This window comes from Apium graveolens, unplaced genomic scaffold (genome assembly GCF_009905375.1).
Source record: "Apium graveolens cultivar Ventura unplaced genomic scaffold, ASM990537v1 ctg6038, whole genome shotgun sequence".
Classification (NCBI taxonomy): domain Eukaryota; kingdom Viridiplantae; phylum Streptophyta; class Magnoliopsida; order Apiales; family Apiaceae; genus Apium; species Apium graveolens.
This window is the reverse complement of record NW_027419195.1, coordinates 82,159-102,252: the sequence shown is the minus strand read 5'-3', so window position 1 is coordinate 102,252 and position 20,094 is coordinate 82,159. Positions and strand designations below refer to the sequence as shown.

The following is a 20,094-nucleotide window of genomic DNA, read 5'->3' as shown; positions in this document are numbered from 1 at the left end:
AAGGTTGAGTGGATGATGAATGATAAAAGATATTATTTAAATAAATTATCAGTAATTTATTTAATTAATGGACATATGATATTTTAAATATGGGGAATTTAATAAGCAAATAATATTGAAACCGAATTAATTAAATTACGGTATTAGGAAAGGTAGTGCAAATATTAATTCTTTAGTGGATTGAATTAATATTTAATTACATTGGGCTAGGCTCAAGATGTAATTAGAAGGCCCAACCTAATTATCCATGGTCCATATTGTAGCCTATATATATTCTTATTCTCTTCTTGCTTGGCAATTGTGTGAAAACATATTGTAGCCACCAAGGAGCAAGAATAGAGGATAACTTGAGAAGACGGAGGCCACACTTCGCTCAAGGGAATTTGGGAATGCAATAGAAGAGCGTGGAATCAACCATTAACAAGGTAATCCTCTTTTCGTAATCTTTATCGTAAAACGTAGTAACACCCTAAGTCCGTGGTTCCCAACACATACCTCCTCTACTCAACTTGCTGATAACAAAAAGGGGGAGAAAGAGAATTCTAGGAGTGAGGGGGAGCAAAAAGTGCTCAATATTGAAGTTAGCAAAGTAATTGTGCCTTCAATTACTTTCACCAAGCCACCAGCCAAAGATAACATTGATTTGATAAATGAAGCAGCAACCAATCTAAGAGCAGCTGAAAAGGAGCAGTCGATTCCAATCAACTGGGAGAAAATTGATGAGGATATTCAAAAGAAGTTTGGGCTAGCAAAGAAGCCAGAAAAGTCAGCCATTCATCACTCTCAAGTCAGGAAAATCTCTGTGAATGAATGAGCATGAAATATCTGGAAAGAGGACAACCATCCTGCATCAAATCTCCAAAGGATGAAGTACTTTTGAAGCCAAGGGTGAATTATCCAAGAACCTCACTAAAGAACCCTTTGGACACAGTGTATGAGACACCTAAGCCTGATGAGAAGAAACTGTTGTCAAGATCCATTGCCTTCTACAAGGATCCATCTGATTCAGCTTTAAAAAGGAGAATTGCTAAAATTTTCAGAAATGGTAAAGAGATTTGTGTGGTGGCTGGACATCCTCAATTTGCTGAAGCAAAGAGAGAAGAAAAGGCAAGATTGAAGCAAGAAAAGAAGCAAGCTGCTCAAGATGCTAAAAAGACTAAACAAAAGAAAGAGCAAGGTGCTATCTTGGCCAAGCTACAAGCTGTGAAACCAACACAACAAATTCCTACTAAGCCATCTTAAATCACTGAATCTCAAGATCCAAAGAAGCAAGTTGAACCACAACAGAAGAAATCTCAAAGATACAAAGAATTGGCCAAAAGAACCAAAAGGAAATTGAACTTTGCTGGTAAGGAATTGGGGGATCAGTTTTCCAAGTAATTCACTCCAACTACAACTCAAGCATCAAAACCCTCTGTGGTATTTGAAGACATTAAGGTGGTGGATCCTTACAAGAACACTCATGGTGAACCTATTGTGCCTAAGGATGAATCAATAGACTGGGAAAGTCTACCAATTCCTGACTTTAATTTGTCAATCCTTAACAAGCCAAAGAGAACAAAGTCAAGAGTAGTCAAGAAAGTGAAGTTGTCACCTCTCAAATCCAAATCTCTAATCAAAGCTCAATCCAAAGTCAACAAGGGAGATCACATGTACTTATGTGACATCAAGGAATTCTCTGATCTAAACCTTTATCTAGATGAACTGGAAGAAGTTAGAGGGATTGATGCCTACATGAATCTACCTGAAAGGTTAATTTTCAAGTACAGTGGAGGAAAGGAGATTCAATGGCCACTTCACAGGATCCTTTAAGAAAGTCAATATGTGCTGATAAAGGCTTATTCATCATTCAAGAAGAACTTTGGATTCAATGTAACTGCAAGAAGACTGGTTCTAAAGAAGATTGAAGAGCTGAGGAGTATTAGAGCTAAAGATGCACTCCCAAAGACTCTAACTATTCCTTACACAGGAAGAAGAGTGCATCTAAGGCCCTACTGGCTGATGGAGTTCGTGGATGACAAAGGGGTTAGAAGATTTTTCAGATTAGAAGATCAATTGAGCATCTCTAGCAATGAGACTCTTTTGGAGATGTAAGAAAAGCTAAATCTCTCAGAATCTGATGAACTGGGATTCCACAGACAACTCCAAAATCAGATAGAAGAAAATAACAGAAAGCTTGGAAAGAGATCCAGACCTTCAAGGAACTAGATAAATCTGCTCAGGTTAGAGGAGCATCTTGAAAATGACTGTGAGCTAATCTTTGTACATTTTGTTATTTGAAGCACTTTACAGTTTTATATACTTACTTTTAAAGTTGTATTTTTAGGGTGTTTTTGTTATCATCAAGTTTCTCTTAATTTATGGCTACAATTCCAGTAGACATAAATTGGGGGAGATTGTTGTGGATATGTTATGAACTTGATGATTTCATTAACAAAACACCTTAGTAGATTTTACTTAGTGAAAAATGTAGCACTCGACGGATAAGGAATATAGTCCTGACGGATGACTCAATATAGTCCCAACGCATGATAATCAATTATCCATCGAGTGAGTAGCTTATGTAATAATGAGTCTGTAGCACATTTCTGCATACACCTTGTTTAGATTCTATAGTAGCACTCACGTCATGTTGACTTTAATTAGATATGCAGAATAGGTTGATTAATTGTACATAGATGATGTCTTGTAATTCTGTATAAATGAAATGAAGTCAAGTGCTAGATTGCTACCCGACGGATGATCAACAAAGCCATCGACGGATGATCAACAAAGCCATCGACGGATGATCATGTACCTGACGGATAATCAATTCAAACATCAGTTGATAGTGACAACACAGTCACATGCGTCGAGTGTATGAAAAAAGAATGTGGAAGCCTATTCAACTGGGTTTTAGAGAACAAAGAAGCATTGCCATTTACATGCTATTATGAAGATATTCAAAGATGCTGGAATAAAGTAATGAAGCAGCATAGTATTAGACTTGATAGGTTTTGTTTTATTATCTTGTCTTATTACCTTGTAATCTTGGTCATATATAAACCAAGAAGTAGCAAATAGAACAACAAGAACACTAAACAAGAAATTCTGAGAAAAATATTTGTAAGCTGTATTTTTAGCATTTCTCTGGAAACTTAGTTGTTCATATTTGTAAGCAGCTGTGAGCAAATCTTGCTACACAGAGTTCTCTTAATATAATATATATCCCTGGTGGATACATTCAAATCCACCAGAAAGTTTTTAAAAACTTGTGTTTTTAATTACTTGTGTTTTGATTCATTTCAGTTATTATTCCGCACTTTGCAAATCAATTCACACAAATATATATTTTAAGTTGGAACACTTTTAAACCAGGAAAAAGTTTCAAGAATTTCATTCAACCCCCCTTCTGTAATTCTTATTGCATTGTTAGGGACTAACAAAGTCATTTCTCTTGTAGATAAGTCATCTCACATATAGAGAAGTCACTTTGTCTATATGGAAGTCAAGTACATGTAGAAAAGTGGATATATCGACAAGTCAAAATGCATGTAGAGATATAGAGATGTCGACAAGTCAGATATATGTAGAGAAGTGGAGGTATCGACAAGTTAAAACGCATGTAGAGATATGGAGATGTCGAAAAGTCAAAATATATGTAAAGAAGTGAAGATATCAACATGTCCTTTTGTACTTAGAAGATCTCGATAACAGGTTCAATTACAGAATGCAATCCATCATGAAGATTTTCAGGTTACCAGTCAACAAACCATTCTTTCATTAAAATGAAAAGTAGCTTGAAGACTACAAGATCAAGGATCAAGATGAACTGGATAAATGAGTGTAGCAGACCTGGAAGATTGCATGCAGATATGCAGCACTTGAAATAGAAATAGACAAAAGAGTTTTAGAAATTATGTTTATCTATTTTATTGCAATTTATGTAAACTGTGCATGCTGTTCTATCAAGTATGACACAGGTCCTTTATTCAAGGAGTAATCAAACAGTCTAGTTTTAATTGTATTCTCTTAAGAAGTAGTTGCGTTCTTTAATATTCAAGAACTCATATTAGTAGCACAACGTATTTGATTTTTAATAAAAGATCAAGTGAGTTTTGATAATTATTTCTCTGTGTTTTTGCCGTTAATTAATTATCACTGCAAAATACTCTAATCCGTTAAGTTCAAGGAAACTTAAATACTTAACTTGATTTTCTTGAAAATAATTAAATTTTTTTATTAAATATGATTCAAAAATCACACATTCACTCATGCATTTCATACCCTACATAAATAGTATATATATATATATTTATATTTATATATATATATATATTTCGAATATAAAACAATTTATAAAAATTAAAGTTCTCAATAAAAATTTAACATCATAAATATTTACTGCACATATATATATATAAAAGCTTTAATGCTCGATACCAAATCTGCCGATTAATTTACAAAACACAAAAATTTACCATAAAAAATGAAAATATTAAATTCAGAACTCATTTTTAACATCCCGAACAAATAAATTATGACAAGACTAAATTGCCCTTTTTGAATGTACATCAATAACTCTCAAAAATTTTAATGTGAGGTCAATATTGTCTAAAATTAAAAAAAAACTCTGAATTTAACATTTTCCTGAAAAATGTAGGTAAATTTGGCACTAACATACTTTATAAACATGACATTGACATGCACGAAAGCACCCAAATAAATCCAACAAATACATTTGATTACTACCCCACAAAATATATTTAAGTTTGTTACAGCCTTCAACACACCCCTCTTTTTCCGACCCTAGACGCCACTAAACACACTCCCACAACTTCAAATGTATAAACCCTAAATTACACACACACACACACAATTCTCACTTGCTCACTACTAATCACTCCATGGCGACTAATCGGCAGCTGCTTAAAGTCGAGTCGGCGATTTGGCGAGCATGTGCCGGAACTTCCGTACACATTCCGGCGGTCAATTCTAGGGTTTATTACTTTCCTCAAGGCCATTCCGAGCAATCGGCGTCCACTCCGTCGTTCTCGCCGCTCGTTTTCTCGCGTCCGTTCACTCTCTGTCGCGTTCTCGCCGTTGGATTCTTCGCTAATCCCGAGACTGATGAGGTGTTTGTTAAAATGCATCTCCTGCCTGTTACTGCTGATCAAACTGTGATTGTACAAAATGAGCAGGTAAGTGTTTATCTAATTGTTTTTACTGTTTGATTGTGTTTTTTTACTGATCTGGTTAGGATTTTTTACTGCGGTTACTTATTTGTTAATCATATGGTTTGATTGTTGATTGTTTAGGTTATGTCATAGATAATTGTTGTTTATATGTGTTGTTTTTACTGATTCGTTGAGGATTGATTGATTATGGAATGTAGTCAATTATTTGTTAATTAGTGGTATGTTTTTGTTAATTAGTGGTATGATTTTGTTAATTGTTTGGTTTATTTGTTGGATATGTTGATTATTACTAGTAAAACCTCTGTAAATTAGTGATCTCGAGCCGGGAGAATTGTAATCAAATAGTCGAGGCGAAAATGCTCTGTTTATATTGTAATCTATGTTACTGTCGTAATAATATGCTAAGTTATTAACGGAGTTTACAGTTAGTACATATTTTATCAGTTATTTGTTATCATGTTTTTGTTTAGGGTGATGAACTTTGATTGATATGTTTTTTTTTTAATTGTTTAAATTTTTTTGGTAGCGAGTTATTGTTTTTATTATTTCTAAGGTTAAGATGATTTCCTATGTGTAATATGGAATTGAAATTATTAATGGTGGATGAATTGTATAGGGCGATGTAGAGGATGAGAATGATGTTGTCTCCTTCTCTAAGATTTTGACTCCATCGGATGCGAACAATGGTGGAGGATTCTCGGTCCCGAGGTTTTGTGCTGACTCGATTTTTCCACCGCTGAATTTCGAGGCTGATCCACCTGTCCAGAACCTTGGTGTGAGGGATGTGCACGGTGTTGTTTGGGAGTTTCGCCATATTTATAGGGGTACGCCCCGTCGCCATTTGCTGACTACGGGTTGGAGCAAGTTTGTGAACAATAAGAAGCTAGTTGCTGGGGATTCTGTTGTGTTCATGCGAAACCGTCGCAATGGTGAGATTTCTGTAGGGATAAGGAGGGCTGTTAAAGCTAATGCTGATTGCAATGGGAGGTGGAATTATTATGAGGACAAAAGAGAGAGGGAGGGGTTTTCTAGAAATGTCAGGGGTAGGGTTGCTGCGGAGGCAGTGGAGGAAGCTGCCCAGTTGGCTGCCAAAGGATTAAGGTTTGAGATTGTGTATTATCCTGGTGCTGGATCTGCAGATTTCGTGGTGAAGGCAGAAAAGATAGAAAGGTCCTTTTCTGTGTTTTGGACGATGGGAATGAGGGTAAAAATGGCAGTGGAGACGGAAGATTCATCAAGAATGACTTGGTATCAGGGGACAGTTTCATCTGCTGTTCTGCCAGATAATGGGCCCTGGCGAGGTTCTCCTTGGCGGATGCTTCAGGTATATTGATGTATATATACTTGTTTGTCGTTTCTTATTGATTTTTATATAGATAGATGAAATTTGTGTTCTCAACATTTGTACAATTTCCATCATGGTGCATTGCCAAACACTAGTTGTAAGCTTCTAGACATCTCCATTGATTATCATTTATTAGACAGCTAGAATTGGCAGTTAATGTTTTTATAGGCATATACATTTCACAATTAGTTTATATAAAATCACTTATTTACTGTTATTTATAACTCTAATGCTACAGTGGACATAGTGATTAATAATTTGGCTATGTATATATATATTCTCCTTGGAATGCTTCCATGCATAATCTTGCTTCATTTAATATTTCTCTAGATTCCCATGCCTTTAATTTTTGTTACGCAGTAGGCACCTTCTTCCTCCGCTTACTTTAGCTTATCAATTTTTTACAAGATGATTATATGTATTAAGGTTTAAGTCTCAGCGAGGAACTGCCTACACGAGTAACCTTGGAACCAGTAGATGCGTTGTACTCCCTCAGTCCCACTGGATTGTTTACGTTACTTTTCGGCACGCTTTTCATTGCTCGTTTAAAGTATACTTCCATAATATTTTTTTTTTAAAAATCTGAAAAAAAGTTTCATGTTTAAACTTTTATTCAGATTTTTTTAAAAAAAAACATTAAGAAACTATACTTTATTGAAGCCTCGAAATACGTGCAAACAGTGTACGTAAACAACTCACCGGGACGGAGGGAGTAATGTACATGTAACATGTCAGTTAAATCAGCAAGATTTTGATCGTGAATACTAGAGGAACTTATTGACCATCTTACACATTTGTCAGCACCAAATGTTCACAAGCCCAAATCCTCATTGTTCCATTAGTTTGAGCCCAAAGGCGATTCACAAAATCCTAGTGGTTCTGGATATTGTTTATAGTCTTTTAAAAAATTTAGTATGTTGCCAACTGATATAAGAAGTCAGAGTATATCTTAGTTTAGATAGAAGGGAACTGTTTCAATATCTTTTAAATATGCTAACCTGCATCTTGAACTATGTATCAAGAACCTCCAAAGCAGAATTTTTTTTTCTCAGGGGTAGGGTTGGGATGCGTCGTGCATGTAAGCAAACACTTGCCACCACATTGCTTTTGAGCATCAAAATTTACTGAATATAACAAATTGAGAAGACCTAGCATGTGATTTAGGCAGAATACTTTAGGATGGACTGTATTGGTTGCTGTTTGGTACGTGGTGCGGGTTTTTTAATTTCCCTTTTACCAACATTTAATTTTTATTTTTGTATCATTCGTTTACAAACATCGCTAAGATTACAGTAATAGCTTTCTTACCTGAATTGTCGTTGACCCTGTAAAACCTAGTTATCTTGCTTGGTCCAAGGACATGTATACATTTGCATGAGAGATGAAAATAATGCTCTCTCTTCCGCTCTCATTTGCGTTATTTTCTTAGATCATTCCTTTGTGAAATGGGGTTTGCACACGGTGATGCAGAAGTTACACATTGAACACATGCCTTGGTGGTGAAAAGGTAGACACGCGAGAATTTTACTCGTGCCATAGAGCGTGGAGGTTCGACTCCTCTCCAAGGCATAATTTGGGATGTTCAGTTGAAATTAGCTGTATGCATTTTGCATACGTTGCATGAGTATGTAGGCCTCTTATTTTATATTGCCACTAGGCTTTTTTATTTTTCATTTTACTCTCCCATTTTTTTCCAATGGTTGCACCATTGTCTAGTCATCTTTGTGCATGTGCAAAATGCATGTTTCAATCATATGACTGCTGATTGAATTTATTGTTGGTGTACTTATCCTTGTTTGCTTACCATCCCTTTATTATTTTGCAAACTATGTGCAGGCGACATTTTTTTATCATTATGGAAGAGTATGGCAAAACATGTACATGTACTTCTTTTGTGCCTGAGCCTGATGAATCTCAATAAATATAGAGTTCACTTTTTGAAAAATATACTGTTCTCATTTGCAATATATGTTTTCTAATTTGCCTTGAGAAATTACTGCTTGGGGTATCAAGTTGTACTATCTGCTTGGCGTTTATGCACTTTATGGTGTTCTCTTTTTATATCGTAGGAAAAGCTATTTGTTATTAACTTGGAATTGTATTTACTCATGCTTGTTATGGTATAAAAACATTTGTGGTTAAAGGTGATGTATTTTGCTCACTATTTTTTATTGGGGTTAATTATCAAATAGGTCACTTACTGAGTCCAAATGTATCAAGTGAGTCACTAATTATAAAAATGACTCAAATGAGTCACTCATTTAAAAATTTATATCAAAAATATCATTATATCGTTAGTCGAAATTCTTAAAAGTATTATATATTGAGTTTCGCATATTTTTTATGAATGATATTACATCCAAATGAAAGGTTCCGAGTTCTACTATTTTAGATAATATTAGTTAGATTTTTAAAATTTCATCAAATATTTATTTTTAATTTTCTGGTTGTTTTATTTGATTTAAATAAAAATAAATAGTAGATAAATTTTTAAAAATCTAAAAATATTATCTAAAATAATAGAACTCGGAATCTTTCATTTGGATGTAATATCATTCATAAAAAATGTGTAAAACTCAATATATAATACTTTTAAGAATTTCGACTAACGATACAGTGATATTTTTTATACAAATTTTCAAATGAGTGACTCATTTGGGTCCGTTTCATAATCAGTGACGCACTTGATACATTTGGCCGCAATAAGTGACCTACTTGATAATTAACCCTTTTTTATTGAGTTTCCAAATGATAACTTTTTTTTTACCCAAACTCTCGTGTGGTGGTGATAGTTAGAAGGTACGGCAAGGTCTGCTGTAATATTCATTCTAACTAGTTTACAAGCCGTCCTGGAATCCATTCTGCAGCCTGACAGTTGAAATATATATTCAGTGGTTTATGCTATATGTTCTCCTAATGGTTATACCTTTAGCTGTTCAATTATGAGAAAATAAGGCACTACAAGAGAAAATCATGTCGTCCTGCATTGCATCGACTTTCTATTGAAGTCAAATATAATCTTTGTCTACATATCTGCAACTTTTATGGTTTATTGGTTAACCTATTACTCTACATGTATACATGTATGATGACATACGGATTACTTTAACGGTACCTTGAAGAAACTATGAACATCTTTTTTTGGTATGATATGGAAGAATCGAGGAAAAAGAAAGTGGTTTTTCTTCTTAGCAATGTTATACTTATCTAGTGCAAAACGGTATGTAGTAATGTAAGTTGGGGATGATGAAAGAGTCTTCTTGAGTCTTGACCAGAGATTCAAGTAGGATGTAGTCTTTCGGTAGGTCAAGTTTTGGATGAAAAATATAGAAGTGAATTAAAACCCCCTTATATCTTTACGTCTTTATGTCTGATTTAAGTTCTCGTGTTTCTGTGTCATAGGTTACGTGGGATGAACCTGAAGCTTTGCAGAATGTGAAGAGGGTGAGCCCTTGGCAAGTTGAAAGTGTTGTGGCAACACCATCACTTCATACAGAATTTCATCCTGCAAAGAAATGTAGACTTTCTCAGGATCCAGGGTTGCTATCTGATGGAGACAGAGAACTTTTATTTCCTATGCCATGCTTATCATCTCATTCATTGATGGGGCCCTTGAACCCATCATGGATGAGTTATAATTCCTTCCCTGCTGGCATTCAGGGAGCCAGGCAAAGTCAAATTTGTGTTTCCGGTGTACCTAATAACATTTCGGAAGCTAGTCAACAAATTTGCAGTAACTTTTTCGTTGGCGACACGTCACCAACGGCAGAAACTACTGAATTGAATATTGGTGGTACACAGGTGGATAATTTATCACCTGATAGTCATAGCAGCGTGCATTTCTTTGGCAATGAGCAAGTTGGTAAACGAAAAGTCAGCAACTTTCCGCCAAAAGTTGGAATTAGCTCATTCCAGTTATTTGGTAAGATTATACACACGAGTAATCCTGTTGAAGGGGGTTTCGATGATGTAAAATGCACTGGAGAAGATGCCAATAAAATTTATAGAGAAAGCGGTGTGGACCACCCTTCAAATCGTCCTTTAACCTATCAATTTACAGAGTTCTGCAACACAGGTGATGTCCAATGCCAAAGAGACTCAGCTAGTGAAGATGTTTATTCTGAATGAATGCCTTCTAAATTAAAAGCTGTATCATCGTTGGTTAAGTTAGTATCCCTGTCTCCTGTTTAAACATTCATCTTGTAATGCTAATGCTAGACCTAGACATCTGTCCTTTTTAAATTTTATCTCTGTTTCCTCTTGTTCCGGTTATTTGGTCCCCCGGAGGTGAACAGCAACTTGCTGCAGCAGCTCTGCAACTAATTCCGAGTTCAGTGAAAATGTTTCACTTGGCATTAATTTAAGGAATGAATTTTTGTAGTAAAACATTGTTTGTATTATTATTCTGTAAAGTTGAATTTAGTGGTTTTTTCAATTTTAAATTTATTGCAATGGGACCAGCTAATGTTTTGATGTGAATCTTAGTATGTTGAATAGTATTATCGTGACATCAAAGATATTTAAAACATTTTTCAGTTATACTCCGAGCATGAAATTTACATATTAAAATTAGCTTACGATATTAATAGGTGCGGCCTAGATGATATAACTTGTAAATCTTTCAAAAAATAAAGTAAATATTTAATTTCCTCGACTTATTCCTAATCTATTATATATATAATAGAGCAAATAGGGCTATCTATTATATATATAACATATCAAATGAGAGTTCAATAAGACAACGAGACAATTAAATCGAAATGACTTTTGTACCCCTAAATGTAAAATGTCATTTTAACTTCATCCTATTTATTTCGTATTAATACCTCCATTATTATAACATATTAAATTCTCTACTCATTAATAGCAAATCTTCATTAAACCGTAATTAATAGCTAATTATTTTATTTTAAGTAATATATCGTATATAAAAAGATATAATATAATAATAAATTATTGATATTCAAAAAATTACAAATATTACGTGATTTCGTGACATCAAATTTTTAGTAAAATGACATATTTCATGTTAATTATTATGAGTAGTTGATAAAATAAATTATTTATCATTAACTAATTTTAAAGTACATACAAACCTTCTAATTTTAGAGTACTTGAAAATCATGTTGAGTAAAAAATATAATGTATATTATCAAATAATTACTCGCAAATTGAATCACATGTAAATCATGCACGTGTTTTACACGAACTTCCTACTTATTAAATAAACATTACACATAAATAATGGATGTTAATCTCTGAACAATTATTTCTAACTTAAATTTTTAAATAACTAAAAAATAATCGAACTTCATATGTACTAAACGAATATATCACACAAGAATAACACATGTTAAGCTCGGAACAATTATTACTAACTTAATTTTTTAAAAACTTAAAAATAATTAAAAACTAATTAAAATTATACATAATATTTTAGAACATGCGTGTGACTCGCATGGATTATAAATCTATTTATCGTAAATATGCAGATATATCTAATATTTTAGAAAAATTAATAATAATTATAGAAATTGCCCGTGCCTTTCACGGGCTAAAAAACTAGTTATATATATATAATAGAGCAAATAGGGGGTTGGGTGAGATAATTTATTCCAAATTACGACGATTGTTTGTGGAGGTTTCCGCAGAAAGACCCCTTGGTTCTGGCAAACGGATCACAACTACAGGTACCCGATAGCATACCGCTAATTTACCCCTCAATAATAAATACAAATAATTGTCAAATTTAATATCATATATTAATTACACTTAAATCATTATTACTCCTTATTAATAAATATAAATAATTATCATATTTAATAATATATATTAATTGCACCTAACTCATTAGTATTAATAATTTTATATATGTTACCATTTATGATTAAATATTAACAACCTATAATTCCAACAAAAATACTTGTATGCATCAAAAACCCCAGGTTCAGAGGGGTAAATACATTAAAAAGGATATCTAAAATTTAATAATATTTGCCTGTATATATACTAAATTTTTATTTTTTTTGAAGATTTTATATAAAATAAATTTATTTTCAGCAAATAAATTTAATATGTTAGATAATCTGAAAATGACAATGTTAGTGTATCAAGTATTAAATTCAAGAAATATAATAGATATTCTATTTATATATGAATAAAAGAGTGGGTTATGAGGGGTTTATAATAAAGTTGAGATTCTTATTATATGACCAAATCGAATATAAACTAAGACTGGTGTGAAAATTTTGAATATATATAATAAAATATTAAAATATCAAGTTCATTACAATTACATTAATATTTTACAAGTGAATCATTTTTCTTACATTAACCAATTTAAAGTTTTTTCAGAGGTATAAGTTAAAGAGTTATAAGTTTACTATAATGTTATGGAAATCGAAAATTTCGTCGATAAATTGCTAGAAGACAACCAAACAATATTATAGAGCAAAATCGAAACATACAACATTTTTGCCATTTTTGATCAAAATCGACAATTTTCCGGTCAAAATTTGAGGAATTAAACACACAATTTGAGGTTATAAAGAGAATAAAAGGAAGAAGAAATATACTCATCATCGAGTTGGTGAAGAATGACGATTTTAAATGAAGAAATCAGACGGTTGTAGAATAGAAACTGAAAAGACATTCGAAGGAGAAGAGAAATGCGTAAAGATGATTAAGACTCTTATTATTTTAATAAATAATGCACACAAAATAATTTTATAACTTAGTACGGATGTACAAATGCAATTTTACACATCTCAAATATAATTATTTTACTTATATATTTTAAAAAGAATATAAAAATATGTTCGATATTATTTCGATTTAGCATTTCCATAAATTCTCGATTTTTGATAAACCGTAAATCAGTAGTTCAACTGATTTAGTCCATTTTTCAATTTTCATAACCATTGATTATTGATCTATATATTAATATATTTATCAGAAAAAAATAATGTATATTGAAAAATGTATTTATATTGTCAATTGTACAATTTCATATTTAATATGCCGGTTTTCATATCCAATTATTACATTTTCTAATATGAAAAGTAAGATTACCTCATGTTGTATTAACTAATTGTACAATGTAAACAATTATAATAACTCTTTAATTAACTCCGCAATATTTCATTCTTACGAGTTGTAATTATTTTCATGAGATATGTGTATTTTTATTTGTATTATATTTTAATCGTATATTTCGATTTCATTTCCGCATATTCAATTCAATTTGAGAAAAAACACATTAAGTACAATATCGATCTCAATTTCATAAAAAGAGATATTTAGTTAATCGATGCATCATGAAGCAACATGAATATATCGTCGATAATTACAATCAAATAATATCAATTCACGCACTATTGAACATGCCGTGCATTCCACGGGTTATAAAGCTAATTTTTTAAAACCCAGGGACGAATATGTAGAAAATTGAGAAGAAATTTCTTGTACTTAAATATTTTGATACATCGAAATTTCTTATCTATATTTCAATTTTTTATTTTATTTAGATGTTGCGTCATTTTTTTAATTGTTCAATATTTTTAATGATTGTCATATTATATTATTAAAGAGAACAAATTCTTTAAATTTTATACTAAATTATATGGAAACAAAATATTTTAGCCCATATTCAATTTTACATATATTTAAAAGAAATATACCCAGCAGATCAAAATAGCAATAGTCGACTTCTGTAAAATGAATTCTAATGACAATTGACAAGTATAAAAAAAATCAAGTTAAAAGAAAAAAAAACATCTAGAGGTGAGCAAACAATCACACGAGCTCCTCAATTTCAAGGAAGGCCTTCCTCTTTCTACTCTGCTCTTGGTTTCATCACACTATTGTATTACAATGGCAGTTTCTCTCTCTAACAATTTCTCTCTCTACAATCCTCCAAAAACCCTACTTCATAAAAAACCAACCCCTTCTCTTGATTTTAATCCTAGTGCTATTTCTTTTTCAATTAGTAAAACCCCATCTCCATTTTTATTTTTATCAAACACTAAAACCCCATTCTCTTTTAATTCTTCATTTTCAGTCAAAGCTTCCAACTTTTCTTCTCAGGTACTCTCTTTCTTCATATATATATCTGCATGTATGTATATTTAATTCTTGGGTTTGGCAAATTAACAACTAATAACTTGTAGTTTGAATTTAAATTAGAAAAAGGAGATTCCTTTTTTTTTCCTTCTTGATTTATTTTAAGTTTGACATTGCTGACATGTTATTTATCTAATTGCTTTGTGAGATATGGTTGTTGAATCGAGAAATTTTAATTGAAAATTGATAGAAAATAATGTGTATCAGCTCGTATGAGTGTACCTTTAACTTTATGCGAGCATGTGTGGATATAAATATTGTTACATAAAAAAGATTATCTTTATGTTGTTTTGGAATTTTGAAGAAATGATTAGTAGTTGTTTTTTTGTAATTGTTGAAATTTAAAGTCTGGCTTTTAATTTCTAAGTCATGTTAGAGGTCCCGAAATGTTTAGTGCATTGAAATTAGTTGTAATTGTTAAATTTGTGTGCACCATTTTGCATATATTACGAATTGCCAGCATTGCCATCATCACTTGATTGCACAATATGGTTAATATTTTGGAACTTTTAACATTGCCCTTGGCTTACGGAGCAGAGGAATTAGATATGCATGGATTCATTTCATTGCCAATTTGATAGGGTTTCGTATTTGGAGTAGTTTTTACCTAAAAGTTATGAGAGATAAATAACAATTGTTTTTTGGATTGTCACTTTCTGACTTTGAGCTCTTAGAAGTTACTGTTGCTTTTAGACTTGTTTCCTGCTTACCCATTTTTTCAAACTGTTGTTAAACATTATATATGTTGTTTATGACCGGTCTTCGAATTGTTCATTTAATTTAAGTTAAATTTAGCCTCCACCTAATGATCCTACATTAAATACATGATGTGCTTTATAAAATTTTATTGATTTTCCTGTTGATGTGTAAGAACTCTTAATGTTATCTGTAAAATGTCTGTACTCATTCCTTACTGTATTATTGGTAGATAAATGATCAAGATGACGTTCACCTAGATGACGTAAAGAACATGGTAAATGATGAAGAAGAGAGAAGTCCTACTTTGAAGTCCCTACTGAAAATTTACAAGGAGGCTGTCTTGATCGGAGATGAGAGGATCACTTCTGAAGTCGAGTCAATGATATGCAAGGTTGAAAATGAGAAAAATGAGTTGGTCATGAAAACTTCAACTCTCACAGCGGAGATGAATTCGGGGAAGGAAAGATTTATACGTTTACAAGCAGATTTTGATAATTTTAGGAAAAGATCAGAAAAGGAGAAACTTACAATAAGGAGTGATGCTGAGGGTGAAGTCATACGGAGCCTCTTGCCCATGGTTGATAATTTTGAGAGAGCCAAGCAACAACTCAAACTACAAACAGATCAAGAGAAAAAGATCGATGCAAGTTACCAGGGCATATATAAGCAATTTGTGGAGATTATGAGAAGCTTACGCGTAGCTGTTGTTGCCACTGTTGGGAAGCCATTCAATCCCTTAGTAAGTTGAAACGTTTCATAGTTGCTTCTAATTGCTATCCAAATTTTTATTTCTTCGCAACTGTATTCTTTATCGAAGTTTAGTGAACACAAGAAATGATGGTCATATATGGAAAGTATTAGACATTTTAGAATCTAACTAGTTTTTTAGAGTAAAGGAGTCTTGTCTCTTGATGGCTGGCATTTCTGCTGTCTATGGATTCACCATAATAAATAATGAGGCGTACAGTTCATATAGTCACTATATACCCCAGAAAGCACTAACATCTCAGCATGGCTTTAAACTTTGTAGAAGAGCTAAGAATAGGTTTGACTCATCTCAACTAACTTGCAGCGCAGGAGCAAATGCTTTCTGCTTCACTCCCTCCTAATTTTGTGCATATACATGTTTAATTATTTTTTATGATCCCCATCTGAACACCTTGTAAACAATGTCTCTTTTTGGATTCTTCTATATTCTTGTAGGAGTTGCTTAATTTACAGGACCCTTGGAAATCTATAAATGATTGAGAAGGAATAACTTATATGGACCCTATTTATATTATAAACAGTTTCCATGGCACATAAACTTGCATGGCACAACACTATTGTGAAGTATATGCCGAATCAATAGGTAGCATACCTGTGTGGACAACAAATTGCTTGTGTTTTTAAATAGACCCTCAGGCACACACAAACTCACACTTACATGTACACACATTAGACATATATTCTGTATCCTTCTTTACCGTCGTAGTTGCAATTGCCCAAACGTTTCTTATTTCATTAAATCTAGTTGAAAGTGTTGTCTACAATCATCACGACCTAAAGATATAGATTGTAGAGTGATACAAACTTTTGCGAGTTCATTTACACGAGTGCTTCTGTTTGTTGTATGGTGGTATTACTATGTAGCTGTTAATAAAATCCTGTATTTTTTAAATTTAGGGTTTAATATTTTTTCCCTGCCAACCATCTACAGCAACTCTCTCCATCCATAATTAGTAGAAAAGCTTTCTAACATACATGCCCTTTTCCAGTACTTACAACTAATATATATGTGAGTATGCCATATCAAATATGCTCCTTTTTTTGCAAGAGGAGATTTTCTATGGCGCTTCACCTATGTAAAGGCTTGCATTACGTTACCATGTTTTGTAGATATTAACTGTTGCTGAACTAGATAGAAGAAAATTTAGAAGGTGAAGGGTGTCTCCGGATCTTAATCAAATATTAGAAGTGACTATAGAAGTATAAAACTAAGAAAAGGGCGGAGTAAAAATAGACGAAATTGCTATCCTCTCCCTCCGGGTGCTCAAGAGAAAGTCACAGGAGTTGGTTTCTTTGTCATCTATTCTTACGAAATTAATAGTCATATGTGTTAGTTGTATCTTGCTCTTTACTTTTTGTTCTCACTAGGAACCTTCTGCACTTCCCTTGTCTTTATAACAAAAAACAAAAATATTGGCTCAAGAATAGGAACTAGGGTACCTACTATGTGGTGTCTGCCATTCGGACACAGCTGCTTGATTTAACTAGGCCTTTAATTATGCAGTGAGTTATGTGAGAATTTAGAAGTTATTTTATGATGCCTTTATTTATTTTAATTGGCATCTTTCTGGTGCAGCTGCATGAAGCCATAGCACGTGAGCCGTCTCAAGAGTACAAGGAAGGTATTATAGTTCAAGAATTCCGCCGAGGTTTCCTACTTGGTGATCGATTACTAAGACCAGCAACGGTTAAAGTTTCTGCTGGCCCTGGTACAATGAAACAGTCTACTGTTGCCAAGGAACCAACTGAACAATCTGCTGCAGCTGCCGGAGTAGATGATTCTAGGTGAATGCAACACGAGTCTAGTTTTTTACTCTTGATACTTTTAATATTCGATTGGCTGTCCTAGAAACTTTATTCTAGCATGCTACTAATTTAATTTATTGGCCAAGGCAAATGCAATGGCCCATATAACATAATCTCTTCCTATATTAAATGCTGTACTCTGAGCATGAAGTGGCAGTTGCCATACCATATTACCATGGTAGATAGCATATTTATTAGAGCCCTTGCAAGTTGGGTTCAGAAAACTGAATCTTGACAAAACAACGATGTTCCCTCTCCCAACTTGGCAACTTCTGGAGCATCAATACATGTATGGCCGGAATATTGTCAAGGTTATATAGGTCGGCTTTATACTTTCACATAAGTACTGAGTGCTAATTCCGGCCGTGAATTGAATAATGTGACCGGAGGTTTAGGCAATCCATTTCACCGTGTTTGTATTCTTAATGTAATGTTCCTGAATACCACATTGGTTGCTAAACCAATGTTGTGGCATTTTGCATGCGCATCAACCAGTGCAGGCTAGAGCCGGCCATTCGGGCGGTCCGTGCGGTTCGGGCCGGGTCGATCACGGGTCGGACACTCGAAACATCAACACTGAACCGGCACGGAGAAGTAACGAACCGGGCCCGGGCCGAATTTGAATCGGGAAATGTCAACTCGTATCCGGCACTAAGACTCGTATCCGTGCGAGCCGTGCGGGCTTAACCGAATATTTAGAATGACAACTACGTTTCCATTCTCTTATCCAAATATTTACAACAACATTACATCAACAAAACCACACACACATTTAACTAGCCCTTTATCACTCTTGCCTAATTGCACTTCCCTGAATGAATTCAAGCAAATCCAAGCTTATTCCATCAAAACCCACCTCCAAAATGATATCTTTATCCTATCCAAGTTCATTAATTTGTGCACACTTTACCCAAATGCTGCTAAAATGGAATATGCCCACCAACTGTTTGATATAATTTCTGAACCAGATATTATACTTTTTAACTATATGGCTCGTGGGTATGCTCGTTCTGACACTCCACTTGCAGCATTTCTGCTTTTTGTGCGAGTTTTGTGGGTTGGTATTTTTCCCGATTATTACACGTTCCCTTCTCTTTTGAAGGCTTGTGCTAAGGGGAAAGGTTTAGATGAAGGGAAACAATTGCATTGTTTTGCTGTTAAGTATGGGCTTAATGATGATATTTATGTGTGTCCAGCTCTGATAAACATGTATATTGAATGCAATGACATAGGTTCTGGTGGGCTAATTTTCGATAGGATAGTGGACCCGTGTGCGGGCTGTGCGGGCTGTGCGGGTTGCACAGTTCGTGCGGCTCACGCGGGCTTCGCCTGTGCGGGTCGTGCGGGTTAGTGCCGGTTCCGGTTTTTTAAAATTAAATTCGTATTCGGTTCGCTTCTTTCGGCGGGTTGTGCGGGTTTGAACCGGCCCGAATCGGGCCGAATATTTTACGGTTTCTGTACGAGCCGGTCCCGAATGTGCGGTTCGAACCCGCACGTTTGGCCACCTCTAGTGCAGGCTGATGTTCTCTGCAAATCATTTCGAAAGGTTTAAGGTGGAAACTACTATGTTAAGACCTTTGGTTGTATATACTTGTAAGCTACTTATAAGCTAATTATTATTGGAAATGAGCGACAATCTAAATCAGAAGTTTGGACGACAGACGGTGAATAAGCCCTACTACTTGGTCCCATAAAACTTATTCATTGTAGTTATAACACCATAATTACATAAATATAAGTATTTGGTTGGTAAATGTCTTGATACTTCATAACCCTAGAGTCTTTATACATTCAATTTAGGTAGAAAATAGATGTATTGTGATTATAACACCATTAATTCATAATATAAGTAGTTAGTTGGTAAAAGTCTTAATCTTTTGTAACTAAAGTCTTAATACTTTCTAATTAAGGTAGTAAAATTGTTAACCAATTTTGAAGGTGGGAAATTAATGCCAAACTGGAAAAGTAGTTTGTTCCCGAAACGAAACATCATCATTTATAATTATAACCATTGTATATATGAAAAGAAAATGCTTCAGGCATACAAAATTTCTCACAAAATGCTTCATTTTTCATGTTATTTTGTATTTAAATTTGTATTCTATACGGAAATAATATGGCAGTAAATATAAGTAGTTGGTTGCTGAAGATATTAATACTTGTAGATGGAGAATAATG

At 33.6% G+C, this 20,094-nt stretch overlaps 2 protein-coding genes across 2 annotated transcripts; both read left to right on the top strand.

The window, feature by feature from the left end:
- The first annotated feature begins 4,743 nt into the window (after nt 1-4,743).
- Nucleotides 4,744-10,783, top strand: LOC141702979 (auxin response factor 17-like). The gene is made up of 3 exons (XM_074506607.1): nt 4,744-5,180; nt 5,794-6,501; nt 9,925-10,783. The coding sequence occupies exons 1-3, from the start codon at nt 4,887-4,889 to the stop codon at nt 10,648-10,650; spliced, it is 1,728 nt and encodes a 575-aa protein (XP_074362708.1). The 5' UTR covers nt 4,744-4,886; the 3' UTR covers nt 10,651-10,783.
- A 3,507-nt stretch (nt 10,784-14,290) lies between these two features.
- LOC141702981 (uncharacterized) lies at nt 14,291-18,118 on the top strand. Its single transcript, XM_074506609.1, has 3 exons — nt 14,291-14,607; nt 15,572-16,081; nt 17,687-18,118. Exons 1-3 carry the CDS (start codon nt 14,395-14,397, stop codon nt 17,897-17,899), a joined length of 936 nt encoding a protein of 311 aa, XP_074362710.1. The 5' UTR covers nt 14,291-14,394; the 3' UTR covers nt 17,900-18,118.
- Nucleotides 18,119-20,094: the final 1,976 nt, after the last annotated feature.

Bases quoted from the DNA above. Each gene is read 5' to 3' on its own strand.
- LOC141702981 (XM_074506609.1), top strand. From the start codon at position 14,395: ATGGCAGTTTCTCTCTCTAACAATTTCTCTCTCTACAATCCTCCAAAA. The intron at 14,608-15,571 runs GTACTCTCTTTC...TATTATTGGTAG, and splicing joins CTTCCAACTTTTCTTCTCAG to ATAAATGATCAAGATGACGT. The intron at 16,082-17,686 runs GTAAGTTGAAAC...TTTCTGGTGCAG, and splicing joins GGAAGCCATTCAATCCCTTA to CTGCATGAAGCCATAGCACG.
- LOC141702979 (XM_074506607.1), top strand. From the start codon at position 4,887: ATGGCGACTAATCGGCAGCTGCTTAAAGTCGAGTCGGCGATTTGGCGA. The intron at 5,181-5,793 runs GTAAGTGTTTAT...TGAATTGTATAG, and splicing joins TGATTGTACAAAATGAGCAG to GGCGATGTAGAGGATGAGAA. The intron at 6,502-9,924 runs GTATATTGATGT...TCTGTGTCATAG, and splicing joins CTCCTTGGCGGATGCTTCAG to GTTACGTGGGATGAACCTGA.